This window comes from Mastigoproctus giganteus, chromosome 11 (assembly GCF_048544385.1).
Source record: "Mastigoproctus giganteus isolate SK-2022 chromosome 11, ASM4854438v1, whole genome shotgun sequence".
Taxonomy (NCBI): Eukaryota; Metazoa; Arthropoda; class Arachnida; order Uropygi; family Thelyphonidae; genus Mastigoproctus; species Mastigoproctus giganteus.
The window spans coordinates 56537280-56564147 of record NC_143585.1 but is presented as its reverse complement, the minus strand read 5'-3'; the positions used below and the strand labels follow the sequence as shown (position 1 = coordinate 56564147).

General features: G+C 39.6%; 1 protein-coding gene across 3 annotated transcripts in view; it reads right to left on the bottom strand.

The window, feature by feature from the left end:
• LOC150078025 (uncharacterized) overlaps window positions 1–26868 on the bottom strand; it is a 442574-nt gene that overhangs the window by 384589 nt on the left and 31117 nt on the right. For all 3 annotated transcript variants that reach the window (XM_090384338.1, XM_090384339.1, XM_090384340.1), the window contains exon 2: window positions 22750–22850. In XM_090384338.1, coding sequence (XP_090240464.1) covers window positions 22750–22850 — 101 coding nt within the window. The remainder of the gene's footprint in view (window positions 1–22749; window positions 22851–26868) is intronic.

The following is a 26868-nucleotide window of genomic DNA, read 5'->3' as shown; positions in this document are numbered from 1 at the left end:
GCAAAGTACTGCATATGGATAGAAGTAACCCGAGAGAAAAGTACCAACTGTGTGGTACTACACTTAAGGTGGTAGAAATGAAAAAGACCTGGGAGTAATTGTGCAGTCAGATATGAAGTTTTCTGAGCAATGCAGACAGGCTGCCAGGGCAGGTCATGGGGTTTTGTCAATGATATATAATAATTTTGCTAGCAGGGAAAAGGAGGTGATTGTCCCTCTGTATAAGGCAATGGTCAGGCCACACCTTGAGTACTGCGTACAGGTCTGGAGGCCTCATTTTAGGAAGGATGCCGAATTGCTTGAGCGTGTACAGAGAAGGGCAACAAGATTGGTGAGGGGAATGAAGGGATCCTCTTACCAAGAGAGGCTTAAGTTCTGCAAATTGCAGTGGCTGGAGACTAGGCACCTGCGTGGTGATCTGACTGAGGTGTATAAGGCCTTGAATGGGTTGATCCCATCACACTGAATTCTGATGGGATCCTTCCACTTGTTCAGATTACAAACCTAAGGGGGCATAAATTCAAATTAAAAAAAGATAGATGTAGAATAGATGTGCGGAAATTTGTCTTTACCCAGCGGGTGGTTAATTGCTGGAACAAACTTCTATCTGTCGTTGTGGAAGTTGATAGGTTGAATAAATTTAAGGAGGAACTGGACAGGCATTTGGAGGGAATGGTGTGATTTTTTTTTTTTTTTTTTTTTTGGCTGATGCTGCATAAGCTCATACACTTGCATTCTTGCATCACATGCCACTACTACTACTACCTCCTTTGTAACTTGGTTACAGACCAGCTTATATCTATCATAGGCTTCCGTGTCACATGTTAATTTATATATATCCCATGCATTTTTCTTCTCTGTCACATGTCTAATTAGTTCATCTGACATCCATTTAGGCCTAAACCTTGAACAATATTTCTTTGTTGGTATGAAAAGCCTAGTAGCTTCCAAGATTAATTCTTTGAATGCTTCCCATTTTGAATTTGCTGTTGGTAAGATCATCAGTTGGTTCCACCGTATAGAATATAAATTCTGTTTCAGACCACCACTGTCACCTTTACGAAAGCAAAAACCCTTCCCTTTACCCTCGATGGTAGTTACCTCTTTGAGTAAATCCCACTTGAGCACACTGTGATCACTGCCCCTAGTGGTTCCTTTATCTGCAGATTCTCGATGCATGAAGAATCACTACTGGTAATCAGATCAAGAGTATTACTCCCTCTAGTTACCTCCCAAACATGCTGCTGTAGAAAACAATCATCCAATAAATCCACAAAAGCCTTGCTAGTGTGTGAGTGACCAACCCAAAAATTCCAGTTAATATCCGGGAAATTAAAATCCCCCATTATAAGACACACTAATTTACTGGCCCACTCTATTTCTCTGCACAATTGCTCATTATACACATCAGATTCATTAGGCCTATAACACCTACTCTAATTTTTCCTTTCCCAGTGCTTATGTCACACCAAACAGACTCAACATTGCATTGTCCACCAACATCAATTGGATGCACTTCCTTAGATTTTATGTGTTTCTTAACTAACAGCATAACCCCTCCTCCCTTCCTGTCTATCCTTTCTGTACACATTGTACTCCCCAAATTCCAGTTCTGCTCTGCTTATATCTGTGTGACACCATGTCTCTGATATCCCAACAATATCTGCCTTTGATGTCTTGACTAGCACTTCAAGCTCAGAGCTTCTTTCCTTCTAATTGGCTTCTTAAATCAGCCTTTAATTTTTTTATAGTTCGATGTATCATTTAGGTTTTTTCATATTATTTCCTCTATCATTAGCATTAGCATTAGCATTAGTAGAGGCATTTGATGCAAGAAAGCAAGCTTATGCAGCATCAGCCAAAAAAAAAAAAAAAAAAAAAAAAAAAGTAACATAAATAAATAAAAATAACCACTTCCACTTCACCCCTCTGTTCGTTCGAAATACCTGTCCAGCTGAGCCTTAAACTTATTTAGGCTATCAACTTCCACGACAAGGGATGGAAGTCTGTTCCACCCACCAACCACCCGCTGGCTAAAGGCAAATTTCCGCACATCTATCCTACATCTGTCTTTCCTCAATTTGAATTTATGCCCTCTCAGGTGATTTTTCTGAGCTAGAGGAAGAATCCCATCAGCATTGAGCATGCTCAAACCATTCAAGGCTTTGTACACCTCTATCAGATCACCCCGCTGGTGCCTAGTTTCCAGACACTGTAATTTGCAAAACTTAAGCCTTTCTTCGTAAGAGAACCCCTTTGTCCCATTCACCAATCTAGTTGCCCTTCTCTGTACTCGTTCCAGCAGCTCTACATCCTTCCTGAAATGAGGCCTCCAGGCCTGTATACAGTACTCTAGGTGTGGCCTGACCATTGCCTTATACAAGGGAATAATCACCTCCTTATCCCTGCTAGAAAAATTTCTATATATCATTGACAATACACCATGAGCTACTCTTGCAGCTCGTCTGCACTGCTCAGAGAACTTCATATCTGCCTGCACCACCACCCCCAGGTCCCTTTCATTCTCTACCACTGTCAGTGTAGTACCACAGAGTTGATACGTTGCTCTGGGGTTGCTGTTTCCCATATGTAGTACTTTACATTTGTCAATGTTAAACTTCATTTGCCACCTCGAAGCCCATCTGCTCAACCTTTCCAAATCCTGTTGCAGCAGCATAGTGTCAGTAGTGTCCTTGACAACCCTGCCAACCTTTGTATCGTCTGCAAACTTGGACATTAAGCCTGATATACCATCATCAATATCATTTATAAATACAGAAAACAATAAAGGCCCCAATACTGAACCCTGAGGGACTCCACTAATAACATTAGTCCACGATGAGCAGTGTCCATTGATTACCACTCTCTGTCTTCTCCCCCTCAACCACCCCTTTATCCATAGCAGCAACTTGCCTCCAATGCCACACTGCTCCAATTTGTGCAGCAGTCTTCCATGTGCAACAGTATCAAAAGCCTTTCTAAGATCCAAGTATATAATATCAAAGTTATTCCCTGCATCCAGTTCTTTTGTGACTGCATCATAGTATCCAATCAAATTGGTCAGGCAAGACTTCCCCTTAACAAAACCATGCTGTGTCCTAGCTATAACTGAAGTCTTGTCTAGATGATCCTGCAGTGCTTCTTTCACCAGTGCCTCCATTAATTTTCCGGGAACAGAAGTTAAACTCACAGGTCTATAATTACTTGTGTCAGCCTTTGATCCCCCTTTGTGAATTGGGGTCACATTTGCACATCTCCAGTCAATGGGTACCTCCCCTGAGTCCAAGGAAGCTCTCATAATTATGGCTAAGGGTTTGCTTACCTCCTTTGCTGCCTCCTTTAATATAACTGGATAGATCCCATCCACCCCAGGTGCCTTTCTTGTGTTTATCTTCAACAATTTCTCCTCCACTTTGCTCTCAGTTATTACAAGATTCTCTAGCTTACTGCTAGAGTTGAATACACCTCTGGCATTCCCCTCGCTGAATAACTCCTCATGTGTGAATGTCGATGCAAAATATTCATTTAGTTTGTTAGCTACCCGAGCAGGGTCATCAACAGTTGACCCATCGATCTCAAGTGGACCAATCTGATTCATCCCCTTCCTTCTAGAGTTTACATAAGTAAAGAACTCTTTGCTGTTTTTCTTCGCATCCCTTGCCAAGGATCTCTCGTAATCTGCCTTCGCCTGCCTAACCTCCTTTGTAACTTGGTTACAGATCAACTTGTATCTATCATAGGCATCCGTGTCACGTGTTAATTTGTATGTATCCCATGCATTTTTCTTCTCTGCCATATGCCTCATTAGTTCATCTGACAACCATTTAGGCCTAAACCTTGAACAATATTTCTTAGTTGGTATGTAAAGCCTAGTAGCTTCCACGATAAGTTCTTTGAATGCTTCCCATTTTGAATTTGCTGTTGGCAATATCATCAGTTGATCCCACTGTATAGAATTTAAATACTGTCTCAGTCCATTGTAGTCGCCTTTACGAAAGCAATACCCCTTCCCTTTACCCCTAATGGTAGTTACCTCTTTGAGTAACTCCCACTTCAGCACACTGTGATCACTGCCACCAAGTGGTTCATTTATCTGCAGATTCTGAATGCATGAAGAATCACTACTGATAATCAAATCAAGAGTATTACTCCCTCTAGTTGCCTCCCGAACATGCTGATGTAGAAAACAATCATCCAATAAATCCACAAAAGCCTTGCTACTGTGTGAGTGACCAGCCCCCAAATTCCAGTCAATATCTGGGAAATTAAAATCCCCCATTATAAGACTCTCTGATTTACTGGCCCACTCTATTTCTCCGAACAGTTTCTTATTATACTCATCAGAGTCATTAGGCCTATAGCACACTCCTACTCTCAATTTTGATCTCCCAATGCTTATGTCACACCAAACTGACTCGACACTGCACTGTCCAGCGATGTCGACTGGCTTCACTTCCTTGGATTTTATGTGTTTCTTAATTAATAGCATAACCCCTCCTCCCTTCCTATCCTGTCTATCCTTTCTGTACACATTGTACTCCCCAAATTCCAGTTCTGCATTTCTTATATCTGTGTGACACCACGTCTCTGAAATCCCCACAATATCTGCCTTTGATGTTTTGAGCAATACCTCAAATTCATCAAATTTATTTACTAAACTCCTAGCATTGGTGTACACACAAGTATACATGCACCTGTTCTTTTTCTTAGCTACCCTAACACAACCCATGTGTTTACTTGTACCCCAATGATTCCCAGCAGTCTCTGAAATATCCTGCATCTTATTTTCCAGGCTGCGGCTCATTCCAATAGAAGCAGTGCAAGAATCACTTTCACCTCTGCCAGTGGCTACTGTTAATCTATTAGTCCTTGTATCCCCCCAATCTAGCAGTTTTCCGACCCACCTAACATTGCCTCGATAGCATCAGCAAACATTCTTGCACCCTTTCTATTTAAGTGTATCCCATCCCTGTAGAAGCAGTCTCTCCTGTTAACAAGTACAGACCAGGCTGAAAAAAATTCTACCCCTTGAGCCCTGCACAATCTTTCCAGGGCCGAATTGATTGACAGGGCTCTCATCATATACTCCCTCCTATCGTGTCTGGGCAGAATTGCAGACACTTTCAATTTCAACCCTAATTCACGGCTTTTTTTCATCAGTGACCTGTACTTGTCAAGTAATTCCGCCGGTCTCCTACTCTTAATGTCATTAGTGCCAACGTGTACAACTATATCACCTTTTGTGCCCTTAAAAGATGATATCCGCTCTACAACGTCATCAACTTTTGCCCCTGGCAGACATACCCTGGTCCTATTCCACCTATCCTTTTTACAAAGCATGTTTCCCGTTTCCCTGACAATAGAGTCACCAACAACTACTAGTTCCTTTGGGACCAGCGCATTCTGCCTTGGGGGTTGCCGCTGTGTTCCGCGATGACCAAGTGCAAGCTCTGGCATTGGTGTGGGCAGCTGAGAGCTTGATGGGCCCCTCACTTGTAATCCTTCGAGGGCATCCACCCTATCCTTCAAGCTCTCATATAGGCCCATAACAACGCTGAGTTGTCGCCTTATCTCCTTACACTCCTTGCATCGCACACACACAAAGACATCCCCCATGGCAGTATCATGTCCCATACTTGACTGCTCCGCAAACATCAAGCAAATAGTGCATCTTACAAGGCTGTGATTCAGAGGACAACTGCCCCCCTCAGTTCTCCCCTGGGCCACAGCATTCCCATTAGCTTGAGCCCTTTGCTTTGCTGCTCTGGTTTGAGTCATGATTTAGATTTACTTTCAATAAAATTTCAATTTCTGTACAAAATTAAATCCTAAACTTGTATCCAAACACAGTTATAACGCTATATTTATGTTTCAGTAACGAGTGTTATCTACGGAATATTTACGTTTCAGTAACGAGTGTTATCTACGAAATATTTACGTTTCAGTAACGAGTGTTATCTGCGAAATCCCTTTATATAACTTTCGTATCAAGTTATGTATTAATTATTTGTTTTTACTAATTATTTATGTTACGTAACCTAAGTGGTTATATGTATAATTAATTATGTTAAATAAAATTAATTATATTACGTTTGTAATCTAAGTCGTTATATGTATTTATTTAAACGTACAATTTAACTGCTAACGAAGTTCAACTAACGCTATCTAGTACGGTATATCGTATCACAAAGGCGGGAAAATTACGAACGGTTAGCGGAGTTGAAACAGGTGGAAACCTTTACCGATACTTTTATGCAATTACAAGGCCGAGTAAAGAATAAATACACCAAATTAATCAGAAAATCACAAAATAATGTTATACTACTAAATTTAAATCAAAAGTTTTAGAAAAACAATAATTTCAAATCAATAATTAACAAAAATCCACTTAGCGGCTTTGAAAACGACCGTCTCTAGTAGCCTCGTCAGCAACCACTCCACTTTTAATACTCCTCTTTCTTTCTTTCTTTCTTACTTTCTTTCTATCCTTTTATTACTAGTTTTGGCACCTTGTGTTCTTTACACTTCCATCTGCTTTTTTGTTCTTTTTTATGCTATTTTTATTTTTCTCCAGCTTTATTACTTCAACCTTAAATATATAATATATATATACTGATAAGAGAAAACATTATGACCACCTAACTGATATGATGTTGGTCTTCCACGTGCAGCCAAAACAGCTTGTACCTGGTGAGGCATGGACACTACAAGATTTTTAACTGTCTTGTGGTATCTGGTACCAACACGTAACCAGCAGATCCTTTTAACTCCTGTAAGGTCCGTGGTTGAGATGCCGCAGATCGGAGTTGCTGTTTCAATATAATTATTGAAATTTTTCAACAAAAACCGCAGATGCTCGATGGGATTGCTGTCTGGGGAATTTGGAGGTCAGGGCAATACCTGGAAGTCTTCCTCATGTTCCACGAACCAGTCTCGAACAATCCAGGCGGTGTGGCATTGCGCATTATCCTGCTGAAAGACATCACCGCCAGAGTGGAAGACCGTTGCCAAGAAAGGGTGTACCTGGTCAGCAATGATGTTTAGGTAGGTGGTAGACATCAGAGTGCCCGGTACATGGATGGCTGGACCCAAGGTATCCCAGCAGAACATTGCCCAAAGCATGACACCACCACCACCAGCTTGTTTTCATCCCATGGTGCATACAGGTGCCATCACTTCCCCAGGTAAACGATGCACATGTACCCAGCCATCCACATGGTGCAACAGGAAACATGATTCATTGGACCAGACAACCTTCTTCCAATCACTCAAGGTCCAGTTTCAATGCTCGCATGCCCATTGTAGGCTGTCACCGGTGGACCATGGTTAGCATGGGCACTCGGAGCAGCCTGCGGCTACGCACCTCCATTTTCAGCAGGATTTGATGTACTGTATGTTGTGACACATTACTTCCCTCACCAGCATTCCAATCACCGGCTAGATGCACCACAGTCGCCCTTTTGTTGGCACGTACCATCCAGGAGAGCCTTCACTCACCTCAAGCATCAATGATCTGTGGTCATCCAACACCTTGCCGGCAGTGCATGGGTTTTCCCTCCTCAGACCACTTTCAGTAGGTATTAACCACAGCTGACCATGAGCATCCCACCAGCCATGCTGTTTCAGATATGCTCTGATCCAGTTGTCTGGCCATTACAATCTGGCAGTGTCAAACTCACTCAAGTCCACTATATTTCCCATCTGAAGAACAAAAGTAACACTGATTACTGGAGCTCAGTATCAGATGTTTTTTATACTGCGTCCCCACGCACGCACGCACTGTAGTTCACATGCAGTTGCTTTGATTTGCATAACGACTCACTGGTCATAATGTTTTGGCTCATCGGTGTGTATATATATATATATAAGTAAATTAGAGTATGAGTGGAGAAATGCTGACCACGTCAGATGTAGTTACAATGGAAAAAATTAAATAGGTAGCTGCAAAATAAAAGTAAAGTAAAATAAAATAAAATAAACATAATACAAATAGTACTTGATGCTATAGATCCGATGATATTAACTTCATCGGATCTATAACATCAACTACTATTTGTATTATGTTTATTTTATTTTTTCTTACTTTTATTTTGCAGCTACCTATTTAATTTTTTCCATTGTAACTACATCTGACGAGGTCAGCATTTCTCCACTCATACTCTAATCTACTTATCTACATTCGATTAGGGTATTGGGTATTTCTGCTATTACTAGTAGTGCCCCTTGTCCATAAACCATCTCAATATTTTAATATATCATTCCTTTCCTAATTATCATTCTTTTTAAGACATTACTATTCACTACAACCACTTGTTAGTAATATATATATATATATATATATATATATATATATACAGTATATAGATAAGTAGATTAGAGTTTGAGTGAAGGAATGCTGACCATGTTAGATGTAGTTACAATGGAAAAAATTAAATAGGTACCTGTAAAATACATATATATATATATATATATATATATGAAATATGAAAACAAAGATGTGGAAAAACAGGAAAAATAAGGAAAAACAGTACGTGTACCTGAATGCGCAAAGCAGCAAAACAGGATACATGTATATAAATAATATAAAATAAAAATATATAAAAATAAATAAAAATATAGATGGAGAAGTTATTAAACACAAAATGCCGAGCCTAGTTGAAGAAAAAAGAGAAAAAGAATGTAAGATCCTATAAAAAAAAAAAAAAAAAAAAAAATTAATTATTAAGTAGAATTAAATCCGAATTAATGCCGAATTAACAGGCCAATTATATGTACAAAAGCTGAAAGAAAAAGAGGGGAGGGTGATAGAGATAAAAATTATAAAATAAAAATTATAAAATAAAAATTAAAAATTAAAAATTGGTACATAGATCAGGTATTTCATCAGGGGGCTACACCTGATCATGTACCAAACACTGTGTTTCTATGCAAACTCATGTTGATGGAGAAGCTGAAGAAATGAAAAGGAAATAAAAAGGAAATAAAAAATATAAAATTTTTTTTTTTTTTTTTTTTTTTTTTAAATTTTTATAAAAATTTTTTATAGCTCCAGAAACATGAGTGAGGTAGCCCCAACGCAGTGTATTTAGATTAATAAATTAAGTAACGTAGTGTATTTGGAAATAAATTGAATAACGCAACCGCAGTGTATTTAGATTAATAAATTAAGAAAATTGAGTAACGCAGTGTATTTGGAAATAAATTGAGTCGATAGTATGTAAGAACGCCAGTTTAAATCGAAAGTATGTAATAAATAAATAAATAACAAGGTAGCGGTATAGAAAAAGGAAGCAATGCAAGGTAGGGGAGGGAAAAGAAGTTAAAAATACAGAGGCGAAGATAGTGAGAAAGAGGAAAGTGAGAATGTCCGAATCACCCTCGTATTACACTAATAGTTCAACGGACGGAAAAACGAAGAGTAGAAAGTAGAAAGATGTAAAGAGAAGGAAAAGAGTTTAAAGGATACTAGGCAAGCTGGGGGTGTAAGTACCCAACCTCATAGAGAGGGCCTTGGCTGTGAGAGTGTTAGTAGAAGTGGAAATTAATACCGCTAGCTTGTATTGTATATTTTACGAAATAAAATAAAATAAAAATATGAACAGGAGGAAAATTAAATACATACGATAACTGGCAGAAACAAGTTGAGTGAAATATAATTAAGAAATGACAATAAAATATGCAATCATGATTAATAAGGTACAATTATGTGAATATGATTAATAAGAATGGAATGCAAACAGAGGGAAAACTATGACATGCAAACAGAGGGAAAACTATGACAACGATGGTGGAAAACTATGACAACGTATATATATATATATATATTAATAATTTATTATTATAATAAATATCACATATATAATTAAATAGGTACCTGCAATACACACACACACACACGCACACATATATATATTTTGTTAGTGCCCTCAGTTTGGACCACTATGTGTACAGGATTTTTGCCACTGGTGCTAGCAAAATCCAGTGGGTGCAGAATTTTGCCCTTTAGGACAGACAATCCTTTTAGTACCTCAGGTCCACTAGATTTCATGCTTAGCTGTGGCCCACATTCTCGTGGTCTAGACCAGCAGCATATTCAAGGGAAGGCAGAGGGGCCACATTCCCCCTTTAACCATGCGTATAAGTGTTCTTAGGTCTATCTAAAAAACACTCAAAAAATCTGGCCACCATTCCACCTCCCCCCCTTATGATGATGATACCTGGATATGATAGTGGTGTAGACAGGCACTGGGCAGGCTTTCAAGGTGATCGCCTTCCTGGTGGCAAAGTTGCCAGAAACAATACAAAGACTTCACAAACATAACATTAAACACATTACTGCCCTTTTACAGAAATGTGTATATTACCGAGTTCTTTATTTGTCAAAGTGTGCCAAGGTAAAGCTGAACTAACGTTCCAGAACCGTTGCACATAAGATATACATGTCCTTTCTGTACATATTGTCCCCATATTCAAATTCTGAATCCATTAGTAATATTTTTTACCTGAGTAACACCACATTTCTGATATCCCCATGATGTCTGCATTTTATGACTTGACCAGTACTTCAAATTCATAAATATTTCATTAATATATATAGAAATATTTTCATCAATATTTCTCTAATTCATATGAAGAAACTTACAAAGTATAAAATGACAAGCAAGCTTAAGGAATATTTTCACATAATTTTATTTATGTGAAAATATCTGCTTCTGGACTAGCCAGATACCAGTATCTGACTACTCCCACAAGCAAGCTCTGATTTTGCTTCATTGTTATTTTTGAAATGCCAAAAAAGTGCTATAATGTTATCAACAATTAATGAATTAAATCAACAACCACAAAAAATGAAACTTCTCTTACTGAATCTGTTTCAGTTTTAAAGTTGAAGCTAATAATTATGCTATCTTTTTTATTTAACAAGACAAGGATTATGATTTCTATATCAGTTGGTATCTTTTTTCATTGATAACTCAGCTCAAACTGAGATACCTGATTTTAGGGTGTAATTCCATCACCTACTGCTAATGAAGTTACATTCCAAAGGGATTTGAAATGTTGATAGGGCAATTACCTTAATCGCTCTCAATTTAACAAAGATGCTTGCATGGTGTCTGTGAAACAACCCTTCTTCTATTAGTTAAAAAAAGTTAATTTTAGCTTTTTCACTGAATTGAAAACAGTGATTATTAATTATGATTGTCAAGCTAAAAAATATCAAATAAAAATAAACAAGAGAAACCAATAATAATAAAGTTTTTTTCGTATTTTTTTGGAATTTTCAAGGTCACTCATACCCCTAGATAGAAACACAAAGCTTGTGTAGCATCTGGCAGATGCAGTACATAGTGTTTAGGGTCAAGTGGCATTAGTGGTTCCCCACATCACCACGATTAGTTCTCTTGTGTTGAATATAGTACTGTGTAAAGGCCAGATAGTGTGAGTGATATGTAGTTTATGTAGTGTAATGTAGTGTAGGGTTACGTTGTTCATCTGGCCTCTTAGCCTAGGGCCCCATGGAACACCACTGAACCCTAATTTCTGTACCAGACACAGGGAGCCAGGCCAGGCAATAGGAATTGAGTTCTCTGACTGGGCAAACCCTGGCATCACCTGAGCTTACCAGGAAGTGCCCTAAAAAAAACAAAAGAAGTTTTTGTTTGAAAAGAATGTGAGGGTGACAGGCCTTAGCTTGGAGGATGGGTGAAGTTGAAGAAGTTGGATGATGGAGGGGAGTGAGCAATGCCCAGGGTATTTGGGGGGAAGAATTAAAGCCATAGGGTTAGAGCACTCTGTGTGTGGAGAGGGTGGTCATTAGCAAGCTATCAAGTGAAGTAAAAAAAAAAAATTCTACACTGGCCAGGCCAGCTGAAGCCAGTGTCAACATCAAGTGCCATCCCACCCATAACGGTCAGCATGGCATCAACACAGGCAGTGGGAGAACTTCCAGGTTGGATGCATCCCCCCAACTGCAATCATGTTGGGGGGGGGACCTATCACATATATATATATGACAGAAACGGGTAGGTATGGGATATTCCTTCAGACGGGCTATCGATCCGCTCAAAGACCCCAATGAAGTAGTGGATTGATGGCCATGTGATGGAATGTTTTTTCAAAAACTGCAGCACATTATCATTTAGTACTGATATTTTCAAAAATTGCATTGCACATTATCATTTAGTATTGATTTTATCATAATCACTTAGTATTGATATTTTCATTATCAGTTAGTAATGACATATTCATTATCATTTTGTATTGATTGCTTCATAGTAATTTTAATACGTTTAACTTAACGTTTATAGGCCAAAAGACTTAAGATAGTCCATATATGCTAGCTTGATTATCTGATCCATAATCAGATAATCAATTTTACCTATAGTAAAATACCACTTAATTGAATCGACCAATATTTAATCATGTATACTCATCACGCATCAAAATACCACTTTACTGAATTTATCGACCTATATAAATATATATATATGTATATTAAGGGATGCAACAAAGAAGACAGGCTCAGCATTACTCTCACTTTTGAACTGTTTCACTCAACAAACCACCTTACACTGAAAGCGCTGAAAGGAACACAGCACTCTGAATACAGACAGCACACAATTTTTTTTTTTTTTTTTTCTGGAAGATGCAGTGTGAACATTGTATTTTTATCAGATGTTAATTCACATTCATTTTGTCAGCTAAATGGAAATGAACAGCTAATCTGAATTTAATTGGCTTTCTGCATTTACCTTTTTTTAGTTTTTATTAAAGCAAAATGAACAGCTGTTCATTTGCTGTAATAAAAACCAAAACTCTATGACAAGATTAGATACCTGTCGTTTGTGTTTCACAGATGCCATATAGGAATGGGGGTTGCCTAGAAGAAAGATAAATGCTTTTGCTCACCTAGCATCTGTTAAATTATTATTATTATTATATATTATTTCTCCCTGATTGGGGGGTTCCATCTCGTGACGGGTATTGCTACCAAGTACATAGGGTAGTTGTTACGTCTGGTGTTACTCTTGGTCGAGGAACTCTCTGACTATCCTACAGGTGTTCAAGATTGCTACTTTCTGGAGTTCCTTGTATGTGTTCACTGGGAGGCCTATTGCTGCTAGGCTGTTATGTAGGGTCTTTGGCACCATACCTGTGGTTGACACAATGATCAGGATGGTCGTTACTTGTTGCATATGCCACATCTCTCTGATCTCCTGTCTTAGGTTCGCGTACTTCCCAATTTTTTCCCCATGGGTTTTCTGTAGGTTACCAGTGTTGGGTACCACTATGTCAATCAGATAGGTAGTCTTTTCTTTCTTGTCCACAAGGATTATGTCTGGTCTGTTGTGCGGGATTGTCCTATCCGTTATTATGGCGCGGTCCCAGTACAGCTTGTGCGTTGGGATCTCTAGTACTGCCTGCCGGTCGTACTTGTAGTACGGTACACTTTCTTCAACCAGCTGGTATTTCCTTGCTAGCTTCTGATGTATTATCTGGCTACCTGGTCGTGTCTATGAGTGTACTAGGTCTGGGTGATCACCTTTCATCCCGTGGTGATGTGTTGGATCGTTTCTGAGGCCAGGTGGCATCATCGACATGTGTCATCAAATACTCCAAGGCTCCTTGGCGATGTATTTTCTATAGTTCCTGGTGTTGATTACCTTGTCTTGGATGGCGACCGTGAATCCTTCAGTCTCGGGGAAGAGTGTCTGGCTCGTGAGCCATTATTATTATTATTGTTGTTGTTGCTCTTATATTATTTCTCCCTGATTGGGGGATTCCACTCCGTGACGGGTACAACCACCCTATGTACCAAGTACACAGCGTGGTTGTAATGTTTGGTGTTACTGTCGGTCGAGTATATCTCTGACTATCCTACAGGTGTTCGGGATTGCGACTTTCTGGAGTTCCTTGTAGGTGTTCTCTGGAATACCTATTGCTGCTAGGCTACTATGTAGAATCTTTGGTACCATACTGGTGGTTGACACAATGATTGGGATGGTTGATACATCTTCCATATGCCATCTCCTTGATCTCATGTCTCAGATTCGCGTACTTCCTAATTTTTTCCTCATGGAGTTTTCTGGACATTGCTAGTGTTGGGCACTACTACGTTAATCAGGTAGGTAGCCTTTTCAATGTTGTCCACAAGGGTTATGTCCAGTCTGTTGTGCAGGATGGTCTTATCCGTTATTATGGCACGGTCCCAGTACAGCCTCTGGGTTCGGGTCTCTAGTACTGCCTGGGGTTCGTACTTGCAGTAGGGTACACTTTCTTTGGTCAACTGGTATTCCCTTGCTAGCTTCTGATGTATTATCCTAGCTACCTGGTCATGTCTATGAGTGTACTCAGTCTGGATGATCACCTTGCACCCCGCAGTGATGTGTTGGATTGTTTCTGAAGCCAGGGGGCATCGTTGATATGTGTCATCTGATATTCCGGGCTCCTTTGCAATGTGTTTTCTATAGTTTTTGGTGTTGATTACCTGGTCTTGGATGGCCAGCATGAATCCTTCAGTCTCAGGGAACAGCATCTTGCTTGTGAACCATGCACTGGAAGCAATGTTATCGATGTGATCTTGATGGAGGTCACTGTAGTGTTTGCCATGGAGTGTCTTCTTTGCCCATCTTTCTAACTTCGTTTCTTGTACCGTCTGGGCAGGAGGCGTTTCCTCGCTTACGTTGAGTGGGTATACCACTTATCTATCTTCCTTTTGGCCTGGTAGAGTGTTGCTGTTGTTCTCGAAGTAATTCTTCAGGTTAACTATCGCTGTTTGCTGTTGTTTATCAGGTCTATTAGGCCCCTTCCTCCCTCTTTCCAAGGTATTGTTATTCTCTCCACTGCTGACTTCGGGTGGTGTTGGCGACTCTTGGTCATCATTTTCCTTGTCTTTCGCATGATATCTTCTAGCTCGGTGTTAGTCCAATCTATGACCCCGAATGTGTATGTTAGTACTGGAGCTGCATAGGTGTTTATGGCTTTAACTGTGTTCCCTCTGTTCAATTTTGCTTTCAGCAGGCTTCTGTGTCTCTGATGATAATTTTTGGTCAGGCACTTCTTGATTTCCTTGTGTTCTAACTGCTCAGCCTGCATTATCCCTAGGTGTTTGTAGGTCTCTCCTTCTGTCATAGCTTCGATCTCTTTACCAGTCAGCAGCTGGTATTTTCGGCCAACTAATTTTCCCTGTTGCAGCGTGTGGGTCTTGCATTTTTCTAGATCAAATTCGATCCTGATGTCCTTGCTGAATTCTTTGGTGATCCGGAGTAGTTGCGGAAGTTGCTTCTCGGTTGCCACATAGAGCTTGATGTCATCCATGTACATCAGGTGGGTGAGGGTGTACAGGTTCTTTCTTCCTTCTTTGAGGTTATGTTTTGTTATTTGGTTTTTAGGAGTATCAGCAACTAAGGCCATATTGCTCCGGGGATATGGCGGTGGTCATTCCCTGAGCTTTCCGCATCCTCCGTATTTGGTAGTCACGGGCTCGAACCCCGGTCTACTCAAGAAGCGTGTGCTATGCACTGCTGCTCCTGCCCACCTGGCTACAGAGGCACCTTTGAGGTTATATCTATACTTGCTGCCATTGAGCATGGTGGATAGCAGGTTGAGTGCTAGACAGAACAGAACCATAGTGAGCTCAGAGCATCTCACTGAAAGATTCCTCTTCTAATGAGGATTGGCCTGGTTGTGATGTTCTTGACCTTAATGGTGATACTCCATTTCGCCATTGTTGCTCCTACGAAGTTTGTCACTATTTGATTGACCTTGTAGATTTTCAGGGTCTCTATTAGCCAGCTATGAGGTACAGAGTCGAAGGCCTTGCAGTAATCAATGTAGGCAGTGTATAGGTTGCAGTGCTCTTTGAAGGCTTACTCCATAACTGCGGCATCTATAGTTAATTGCTCCTTGCATCCTTTGCTCCTCCGCCTGCATCCTTTCTGCTGTTCGGCCATTATGTTCTGACTCTCTAAGTGGTCCGATATCTTCTTAGTTATGCAGCTGGTCAGGATCTTGTACATTGCTGGGAGGCATGTGATTGGCCTGTATTTCGCCGGGTTTCTTGTATCTTCATCTTTAGGCTTCAGATATGTGACTCCTTCAGTGAGAAACTTCGAGATTGTCTCCGGGTGCCTTATCAAACAAGTGAACTGCTCTGCTAGGTGCTTGTGTGTGCAGGTGAGCTTCTTGTACCAGTAGTTGTGGATGCTTTCAATTCCTGGGGTTCACCAGTTTTGGGTGTTCCTGATCGACCAATTTACTTCCTCTTCTCGAATATCCCACTCTCTTATCTCTTGTATGTCCTTCCTTTTCTTCCATTCTACTTCTATCCAGGGTGCTCTGCTGTTATGTCTTACTTCACCGCTCCAGATATTTCCCCAGAATTCTTCGATCGTCTTCTTCTCGGGTGGTCCATTTCCTGCTTTCTCATCTTCAACCAGTTTCCTGTAGAAAGCTCTTTGGTCCTCATCGAAAATTCGGTTGCTTATTTTCCTCTGGGAGCTCTCTTTTGTATCGGTGTAGTCTCTTGCTGAGAGCGAGGAGGTTCTGCTTCAGTGTGTCCAAGTATTCTCCTATTCTCTGATTTCTGGTCTCGTGTTGGTACTCGGTCAACTGACCCATCTTGACTCTTCTATCTTCTGCTGAAGTCTTCTTTCCCAAGCTGGCGGTCCCTTCTGTTTTCAGTCCTTCTGCTGGTCTCTCATTTCTTTTCCATTAATCCTAGTAGCTGCTATGGCAGCACAGTATATGGCTGTGTGGATAGCCTCCAGCGTTGCACCATTGTTGTCAAGGTAATGTGGCATTATTTGCCGACTGATGTGGTCTGTTACTCTCCACAGGATTTTATTTGGCCTCTGCTTAGATATCGTGTGGGTACTTTTGGGAGTCCATTCTTTCAAATTCTGTTAGAGCCTTCTTCGACTCGTCTTCTATTCTGGATATCATGACTTCGTCACTTTCCACTTCAGCTACTCTGGGTTGTATTTCTTCCTCCTCTGGTTCTGTGGCATTCTGTTCCTCCTCCACTGGTTCCATATTGGCCATGTTCTTTGTGCTTTATAGTTGATCGCTAACATCCTGCTTGATTTTTTGCCTATAGAAAACATAATGGCCGAACAGCAGAAAGGATGCAAGCGGAGGAACAAAGGATGCAAGGAGCAATTAATAGATGGCAGGAGCTATTAGGTTCTTCGTGACGATGGTCCTTCTTTGGTCCGCTAATCGCTGTTCAGTGACCTGAATATCTGGGAATCATTCCAACCACTGGTATGTAGTCGTGACCTGTACTCTGTCATATCAGCCTCTAGCCTGGTTATTTCATAGTATTCTCGCATTATGTACATATTCATTTCGATGCTCCACTTTATGTCCAGTCGTTTATTTTATTTATTTATTTAGTTCTTGCGAGTGACACCAGATGGCACCACTATCTGCCTCAGCTGTAACTCCAACCTTGGGGAAAGTAAGTCCATTGGGGTAACTTTCGCGATGTTTTTTTTTAATTATTTAATATTATTATTATATCGGTCTCCCAGTGTAATAGAGCCGTGTTCGCTTCCACCAATGCGGGATTCGAACCCGGGTCTATCAATCTGGTAGTCCAGTGGTTAAGGAATTATTATTATTATTATTATTATTATTAGTCATGTGGTGCAAAGAAGCCTGAGGCTTTTGTTGCACCAGCCAAAAAAAAAAAAAAAAAAAAAAAAATTTCTAACTTACCCTAAGTGAGAGAGAGAGAGAGAGAGAGAGAGAAGTAGAAGGGAAGGGAATCACCAAGGAAGAGAATGATGATATCCAGTTCAGGACCCTGGGGTTGCCACACGATACTCACCAGATGTGAGCCCCTGGGGTTGCTACACAATGTCTCATAATTCATAGTACAGTAATACCCCGAAGTTACGCGATAGGTGGGTCCGACGAAAATCGCTTAAGTCGAATTTGCGTAAGCCGGGGTACAACTTTGCATATAAATACATATAAATTTTGTTTAATTGGGACCAAGGACTAACAAAAACACTAGTTTAAAAGAAAAATATTTAATAAAATTGCAGTTATTTATACATATTAATACAAATTATGTATTAAAAAAATAAATGAGTTACGTAAAAAAGTTATGTCGATGTCGATGGCTTCATAAAATCTAACAAATTCGTCTGACGACACAGCGCCTTCTTTTTTTCATGCAGAATTTCTTCGTAGCAAGCTAATAATTTTTTATTCCTTGCTTTGTAGATATAACGCGTTCTTCGTTGGGGTCTGTTTTCTAAAATTTTTAAGCCCTTTTCAATTGAGCTGAGACCTTCTGTCAAGCTTGCAATTGTCATGTGCTTTTCTGGTGGAACTGGGTCTGAAGTGTTGGATAATTCAGTGACGTTTTGCTCACGCATCTCTATGAGCTCATTCATTGTCAGCTCCTCACTATGTGAATCCAACAGCTCGTTGACATCATCACCATTGACTTCCAAATCTAATTGCAGGCAAGATTAACAACTTTTTCTATCATATGAACGACATGATCAGTTTCTGGCGTTGTTTTCGTCTCATTTTTGAAAAACAATGGACAAAGTTTCTTCCAGACACCATTCAATGTTTTTTTGTGAATTTCATCCCAAGATTCTTCAATGATTCTTATGGCATCTAAAACATTGAATTGTTTCCAAAAGTCTTAAACAGATATCTCACTATTTTGTCTCATAGCTTCATTCAGACGTGCAAATGAACGCCTCGTGTAGTAGGCCTTGAATGTTTTGATGACTCCCTGGTCCATCGGTTGAAGCAAGCTGGTTGTGTTTGGAAAGGTAAAAGGTGAAATAAAAAAAACACAACTTTCACACGTCGGTCGAAATTAATTAGGGTGGCAGGAGGGTGACCGGGTGCATTTTCAATAAGAAGGATCAATTTAAATGGAATCTGTTTAGACTTGCAATAACGTTCGACTTCGGGTATGAAGTGGTGACCAAACCAGTCCTCAAAAACGGAAGCTGTCACCCAAGCTTTATGGTTTGACTTCCAAATCTAATTTTAGCTAATTTCAGATATATTTTTTAAAACTCTCGAGTTTTCGGAGCGATATATTAAGAGAGGTTTTAACTGGCAGTCACCAGCTGCATTCCCGCCGACCATCATTGTCAATCGGTCTTTGGAAACCTTAAAGCCTGGCCTGAAAAGTTTTTTTTATTCGTGAAAATGACGTAATTTCCGACAAAAGTTGAGCACGAATTCGAACGCACACATATAAATATGACAGTTGGAATGCAAATTCTTGTATATGTGTGCAGCTCATGCAGCAGCAAAGTTGAATTTTGTTCATCTTTCGCTCTCACTCTCACTCTCCGCCGTCGCACCGTATATCGATAGCATATGAAAAACAACCTTGAAGATAGTGGGCGGCAGTGTTGCCAAACGAAAAAATCAAGAACCGCGTAACTCCGAGTTCGTGTAAGTCGGGGTATTACTGTATATCAAAATGAAAGCAGAAAATATTATATAACCAGTTATAGAATATTAGTAGACAAATGTATACAGGCAGATGTAATTTTATTTTCAAATTTAAAAAAAATAATAGAAACATTTAAAAAAGTGGCAGTCTGTAAGGCACCACACTAGCAGCAGAAGGTTAAACCTAATTTAACCCAAGCACAGTACTATAAATTTAACCCAAGCACGGTACTAAGTACTATAGGTTCTAATACCTCTCGTGTTTTTTTTTATGAAAACCCCAAACACGAAAGGTGTCAAAACCTATAGTACTTAGTACCGTGCATGGGTTGAAGGAGAAGTATGGGGGGAGGGGCATGCCGGAAACTTTGCTCTAGAGACTAAACATGGGTTTCACCACTTCAAGCCTCCAATAAGCAAAGTGGTGGTATTTCACCGGTTGATGAAAGTCATCTACCACCTGGAAATTGGGGTTCACATAAAAAAAAAAAAAAAAATTTATATAAGCAAATTTAAATATGTGGACACCTCTGGACCCTTCAAGAGGCTACTGAAATTGCTAACCTCATCCGTTACCTGAACCTTAAAATTGACTCTTCTTGCAAACTCAGACTCTGATTGTGTAATGTGTTTGAAGAAATAAAAAAAAAAAAGGTAAAGTGCAGCCATTATCAACCCACTGCAGGATGGAATCCTCCTCAATAATTCATGCTGAGGGAAATGGACCATAATCTGCCACGCTGGTCCAGTGTGGGTTGGCAGATCGACCGTATTCAGCAGTCAGGGGCTTGAACCCCGGTCTACTCAAGGAGCGGGTGCTACTGCACTCCCGCCCCTGACCACTCGGCTATGGAGCAATACCAGTGTTTAAACTATGGTGTATTTACACCGATATTATATAGTTAATCTCAACCCATAACGTATTATGCCTTGAACATTTAGTCTTCAAAATATTATCATTATCTTCACCATTTGGCATCTCTCATATTGTGGAATTAACTTCGCAACCATGATGGCATGTCTGCATTACCAGGGTACCTATCTGCCCAATGACGAGTGAGCCAACAAGCTCCGAAATGCATCTGGATGGTGGTGCCCACTGAGAATAAATAACAGTAGTCTACTTAATAGAGAAGTGCTATTTATTTGAAGTAGTGCAATACCTGGTATCTTGTTGTAAAGGTAGCCACAATATGAGGTAAAATCAAAATGATGCTGTTACACTACGTATGTAGTTAAACTTATGGGTAAACTGGTGTATTTACACCAATATTATATAGTTAATCTCATCCCATAATGTATTATGCCTTTTGAGCATTTAGTCTTCAAAATACATATTTTACTTATAATTTTTTGGATAACTGGCATAATATGTTATGCCAGTTGTCCAAATTTGTTGGGCACCAAGAAATTTTCAACCACTGCCTTTTGGGAATGCTTATTACCTGAAGTTGCTGTGAATGGTAATAAACACATTCTGGTCAAAAAGATGATGCAGCAGAAATCAACTGCAATTTGAGCCACAAACAATACACAAGTGCATATAAGTATACTTGGCTGAGGTGAAAATTTCGTGCTTCATCTTTTTCGCAATGGTGTGATGCTTTAAAAGCTGAATAACTGGAATACATAACAAGGAATTTAGCCTTTTATTGTTTCCAGAATAATAAAAATTTCTAAATTTTTATTGTTTTGGAATCAACAGCAAAAACTGCTGCATTATTAGCAATGGAAAATGACATTTTGAAAGCATCACCAAATAATGATGAAAGTGGCACAATGAAAACTGAAGGTTGTGTAACTTGATAACTGCTTCAAACCGAAAAATACCTGCAGAATACACAAGGGGGTGATCATTCAATTCATGGACTGCTACAAGATATCATATTTACAGCACAAATTTTCCATATCTTCCGCTAGTGGCGGTCTCCCTGATCGCTAGTGAGTAGACTCTGTGTGTGCATTAAGAGAGTTTTTTTAGCTAGCCACGTGTCACTGGCGGTCGTTTTGAAACAAGTATCATGTCGGACATACAGATTGAATAGCAATATGTGATTTGTTATTGTGTCAGACAGTGCCTAAATGCATCAGAAACAGTTAAAGAGATGAATGAAGCACACGGTAATGAATGTCTGGTAGGAAGATCATATTTAAATGGAACAAGTGATTCAGTGAAGGCCGTGAGTCTGTTGCAGATGACCCAAGACCTGGTCAGCCTTCCTCCTCAACAACTCCTGAGCAAATCACAAAAGCCCAGGAAGTCTTGGATGAAGACAGGCAAATTACACTTTGTAAATTAGCTGTTAGAAGGTCCATTTCATATGGTAGTGCTCACAATAAGATCACCTGAAAATGTTGCTTGGTGGATTCCAGACAATTTGAACTCCAGAACAAAAACAGCAAAGAGTAGACTTGTGCAAAGAAATGATTGATCATTTTGAAACACAGGGTCAAAACTTCTAAAATCGAATAGTTACTTGTGATGAAACTTGGATTTTTCACTATGATCCAGAGAAAAATAACAGTCAAGTGAGTGGAGGCATTCTGATTCACCAAGACCTAAGAAATTTCAAGCTTCTCATTCGGCTGACAAACAAATAGTTCTTGTTTTTTTTTTGACATAAAAGGTATTCTTGTTACACATTTTGCCATGTGGAACAACTAAAAATAAGGAAGCACACTCTGAGGTCCTCAGAGTCAAATTTAACTGCGCCATTCATGAGATGCATCAAGAACTTTCTGGCATGAAGTGGTTTCTCCATCAAGACAATGCCAGGCCCCATACAGTTAATATTATGCAGCCAGTAATCACTGCCATAGGTGTCGAGGTTCTGCCACATCTCTCTTACTCGCTACACTTACCCCCGTGTGATTTCTTCCTGTTTCCATGTCTGAAGAAAGCTCTGAAAGGCAAGTGTTTCATGTCTGACAATAATGTTCACAGAGCCACAACAGGAGCACTTCACAGCCTTTCGAAAAATGGCTTGCAAGAAGCATTTAATGTGTGGGTACAGCGGTGGTGAAAGTGTGTAAAGTTCAAGGGAGAGTATTTCGAGAAGGAAAAATTCACAGAAGATTCGGCTGATGACAATTTAGGTAAGATCTTGCACCACTCTGCAAATTAAATGATCACCCCCCTTATATATTGTTTATATTTTTGTAGGGAACATACTAATTAAATACTGGCCTCTAATATTGAATTACTTTGTATTATCTTGCTACTTAAAAGTAGAGTAACTGATCTTAGTTGCACATATTTTTACTTATTTTATTATCAAAAATAAGAAAAAAATTATCTTGGCTTCTTACAGGTGATTTCTGCATGGCTGCAACAAGAAGGGACATAGTTATCTCAGACAAATAATCAAATACCAAGAAGTCCAACTGGCCATAATGAATAAGTTGATCCACTACAGAAAAACAAAAATAACAAAATATATATATATATATATCACAAAAATACTTCAGTTTTGCAAAATTTTATTAAAATGAATGATTAAAGCCATTAATTACTAACAAATGTCCAAAAATTTAGGATTTAAAATTTTATAAGTTATATGTAAAGCAATTTTGAATCCATGCTATACTCAGGTACATTAAACGCCAAAGTATTGGACACTTTCATATTTCGAAGAACCTTTTATTGATAAATTATTTAATAACATAGTTTCCCACCTCTGACCTTGCAAACTGTATTCTTTTCGATAGATCCAAAACAATTTCTGATAACAGGAAGGCAGTATTTTGGTTCATTTTTCTTTCAACACAGCAGTTAATTTAGATACTAATTACAGCCATGTTCACCTGACCAAAAATTAGAATTTCATTTCATTTCATCCCAAAGGGGGTTAAGGTCTGGGCTCCAAGCAGGTCAATTAAACTTTTGTCATACTATACAACACTACAGGTTGTATAGTATGACATTAGTATTGGTAACATGATGCAAGGAAGTAACACTTACACAACACCTGTAAAAAAAAAAAAAAACATTAATTTCCCCATTTATTCCAATAACTTGTCCACACTTTCTCAAATTAATCCAAACTACCCACATCTGCAACACTAATGTCTAATTTAAATTTATGTCACCTTGTGTGTTTCATCCAAGAAGGAGTAAAAATGCCATCAGAATTTTATTTACTTAACCCTTTTAAATCCAATATACATTTCAATTAAATCATCAGTTGCCTATTTTCCAGAGGACTGCAATTTACAGAATCCCAGTCATTCTGGAAAGAATATCCTTTTGTGTTTACAACTTCTCTGTTACTCTTGTCTACCCTTTTCATCAGATCCATGTCCTTCCTAAAATGAGGTTTCTAAATTTTGCCTAACTATTGGCTTATAATACAATGGAATGATCACCTCTGAAACTTTCAGCCTCTTTCCTTCAAATTTTCCAGTCTCCCTGAATGTTTTCTGCCATTAAGAGCACCATGTTGTTTCCATGTGGTGATTACTTCAACTACTCTTAATCTAGGGTGTTGCAATTTTGCTGCAATGACACACACACACAGATTTATTGTTAACATGGCATCCAATGATGACTTCCCTTTGCAACTGAATAAGCTTTTGATACTGTTGCACATCCAATACTATGGCATCCAATGATGACTTCCCTTTGCAAGAAAACTTTCGATACTGTTGCGCATGGAAGACTACTGTACAAATTGTAGGAGTATGGCATTAAGGGCAAGTTTCTACAATGGATAAAAGGGTGGTTGAGTGAGAGAAGACAGACAGTGGTAATCAAGGAACACTGCTCTTCGTGGACTAATGTTATTAGTGGAGTCCCCCAGAGTTTGGTGCTGGGCCCATTGTTGTTTAGTATATTTATCAATTAGCATTAGCATTAGTATTAGTAGAGGCATTTGATGCAAGAAAGCAAGCTTATGCAGCATCAGCCAAAAAAAAAAAAAAAAACCACTTCCACTTCACCCCTCTCTTCATTCAAAATACCTGTCCAGCTGAGCCTTAAACTTATTTAGGCTATCAACTTCCACGACAAGGGATGGAAGTCTGTTCCACCAACCAACCACCTGCTGGCTAAAGGCAAATTTCCGCAGGTCTATCCTACATCTGTCTTTTCTCAATTTTAATTTATGCCCTCTCAGGTGATTATTCTGAGCGAGAGGAAGAATCCCATCAGCATTGAGCATGCTCAAACCATTCAAGGCTTTATACACCTCTATCAGATCACCTCGCTGGTGCCTACTCCAGACACTGTAATTTGCAAAACTTAACAAGCCTTTCTTCGTAAGAGCACCTCTTTGTTCCATTCACTAATCTTGTTGCCCTTCTCTGTACTCGTTCCAGCAGCTCTACATCCTTCTTGAAATGAGGCCTCCAGACCTGTATACAGTACTCTAGGTGTGGCCTGACCATTGCCTTATACAAGGGAATAATCACCTCCTTAAACCCTGCTAGAAAAATTCCTATATATCATTGACAATACACCATGAGCTACTCTTGCACCCGTTCTGCACTGCTCAGAGAACTTCATATCTGCCTGCACAACCACCCCCAGGTCCCTTTCATTCTCTACCACTGTCAGTGTAGTACCACTGAGTTGATAATTGCTCTGGGGTTGCTGTTTCCCATGTGTAGTACTTTACATTTGTCAATGTTAAACTTCATTTGCCACCTCTCAGCCCATCTACTCAACCTTTCCAGATCCTGTTGCAGCAGCATAGGTGTCAGTAGTGTCCTTGACAACCCTGCCTACCTTTGTATCGTCTGCAAACTTCGACATTAAGCTTGATATACCATCATCAATATCATTTATAAATACAGAAAACAATAATGGACCCAACACTGAGCCCTGAGGGACTTCACTAATAACATTAGTCCAAGATGAGCAGTGTCCATTGATTACCACTCTCTGTCTACTCCAACCCTCAGCCACCCCTTTATCCACAGCAGCAATTTGCCTCCAATGCCACACTGCTCCAATTTGTGCAGCAGTCTTCCATGTGCAACAGTATCAAAAGCCTTTCTAAGATCCAAGTATATAATATCAAAGTTATTCTTATGCTGATGCTGTCGAGGCAGTGTTAGGTGGGTCGGAAAACTGCTAGTTGGGGGGGATACAAGGACTAATAGATTAACAGTAGCCACTGGCAGAGGTGGAAGTGATTCTTGCACTGCTTCTATTGATATGAGCAGAAGTCTGAAAAACAAGATGCAGGATATTTCAGAGACTGCTGGTAGTCATTGCGGTACAAGTAAACACATGGGTTGCGTTAGGGTAGCAAAGAATAGAAACAGGTGCATGTATACCTGCGTGTACACCAATGCTAGGAGTTTGGTAAATAAATTTGATGAATTTGAGGTATTGCTCAAAACATCAAAGGCAGATATTGTTGGGATATCAGAGACGTGGTGTCACACAGATATAAGTAATGCGGAACTGGAATTTGGGGAATACAATGTGTATAGAAAGGATAGACAGGACAGGAGGGGAGGAGGGGTTATGCTATTAATTAAGAAACACATAAAGTCCAAGGAAGTGAAGCCAGTTGACATCGATGGACAGGGCAGTGCCGAATCAGTTTGGTGTGACATAAGCATAGGGAAATCAAAATTGAGAGTAGGAGTGTGCTATAGGCCTAATGACTCTGATGAGTATAATAAGATATTGTACAGGGAAATAGAGTGGGCCAGTAAATCAGAGAGTCTTATAATGGGGGATTTTAATTTCCCAGATATTGACTGGAATTTGTGGGTTGGTCACTCGCACACTAGCAAGGCTTTTGTGGATTTATTGGATGATTGTTTTCTACATCAGCATGTTCGTGAGGCAACAAGAGGGAGCAATACTCTTGATCTGATTATCAGTAGTGACTCTTCGTGCATTAAGAACCTGCAGATAAATGAACCACTAGGTGGCAGTGATCACAGTGTGTTGAAGTGGGATTTACTCAAGGAGGTAACTACCATCAGAGGTAAAGGGAAGGGTTTTTGTTTTCGTAAAGGCGACTATGATGGTCTGAGACAGTATTTAAATTCTGTACAGTGGGACCAACTGATGATGTTACCAACAGCAAACTCTAAATGGGAAGCATTCAAGGAACTAATCTTGGAGGCTACCAGGCTTTACATACCAACTAAGAAATATTGTTCAAGGTTTAGGCCTAAATGGTTGTCAGATGAACTAATGAGACATGTGGCAGAGAAGAAAAATGCATGGGATACATATAAATTAATGGGTGACATGGAAGCCTATGATAGATATAAGTTGGTCTGTAACCAAGTCACAAAGGAGATTAGGCAGGCAAAGGCAGACTACGAAAAATCCTTGGCAAAGGATGCAAAGAAAAACAGAAAAGAGTTCTTTACATACTTGAACTCGAGAAGGAAAGGGATGAATCAGATTGGTCCACTGGATATTGATGGTTCAACAGTTGAGGATCCTGCTCAGGTGGCTAA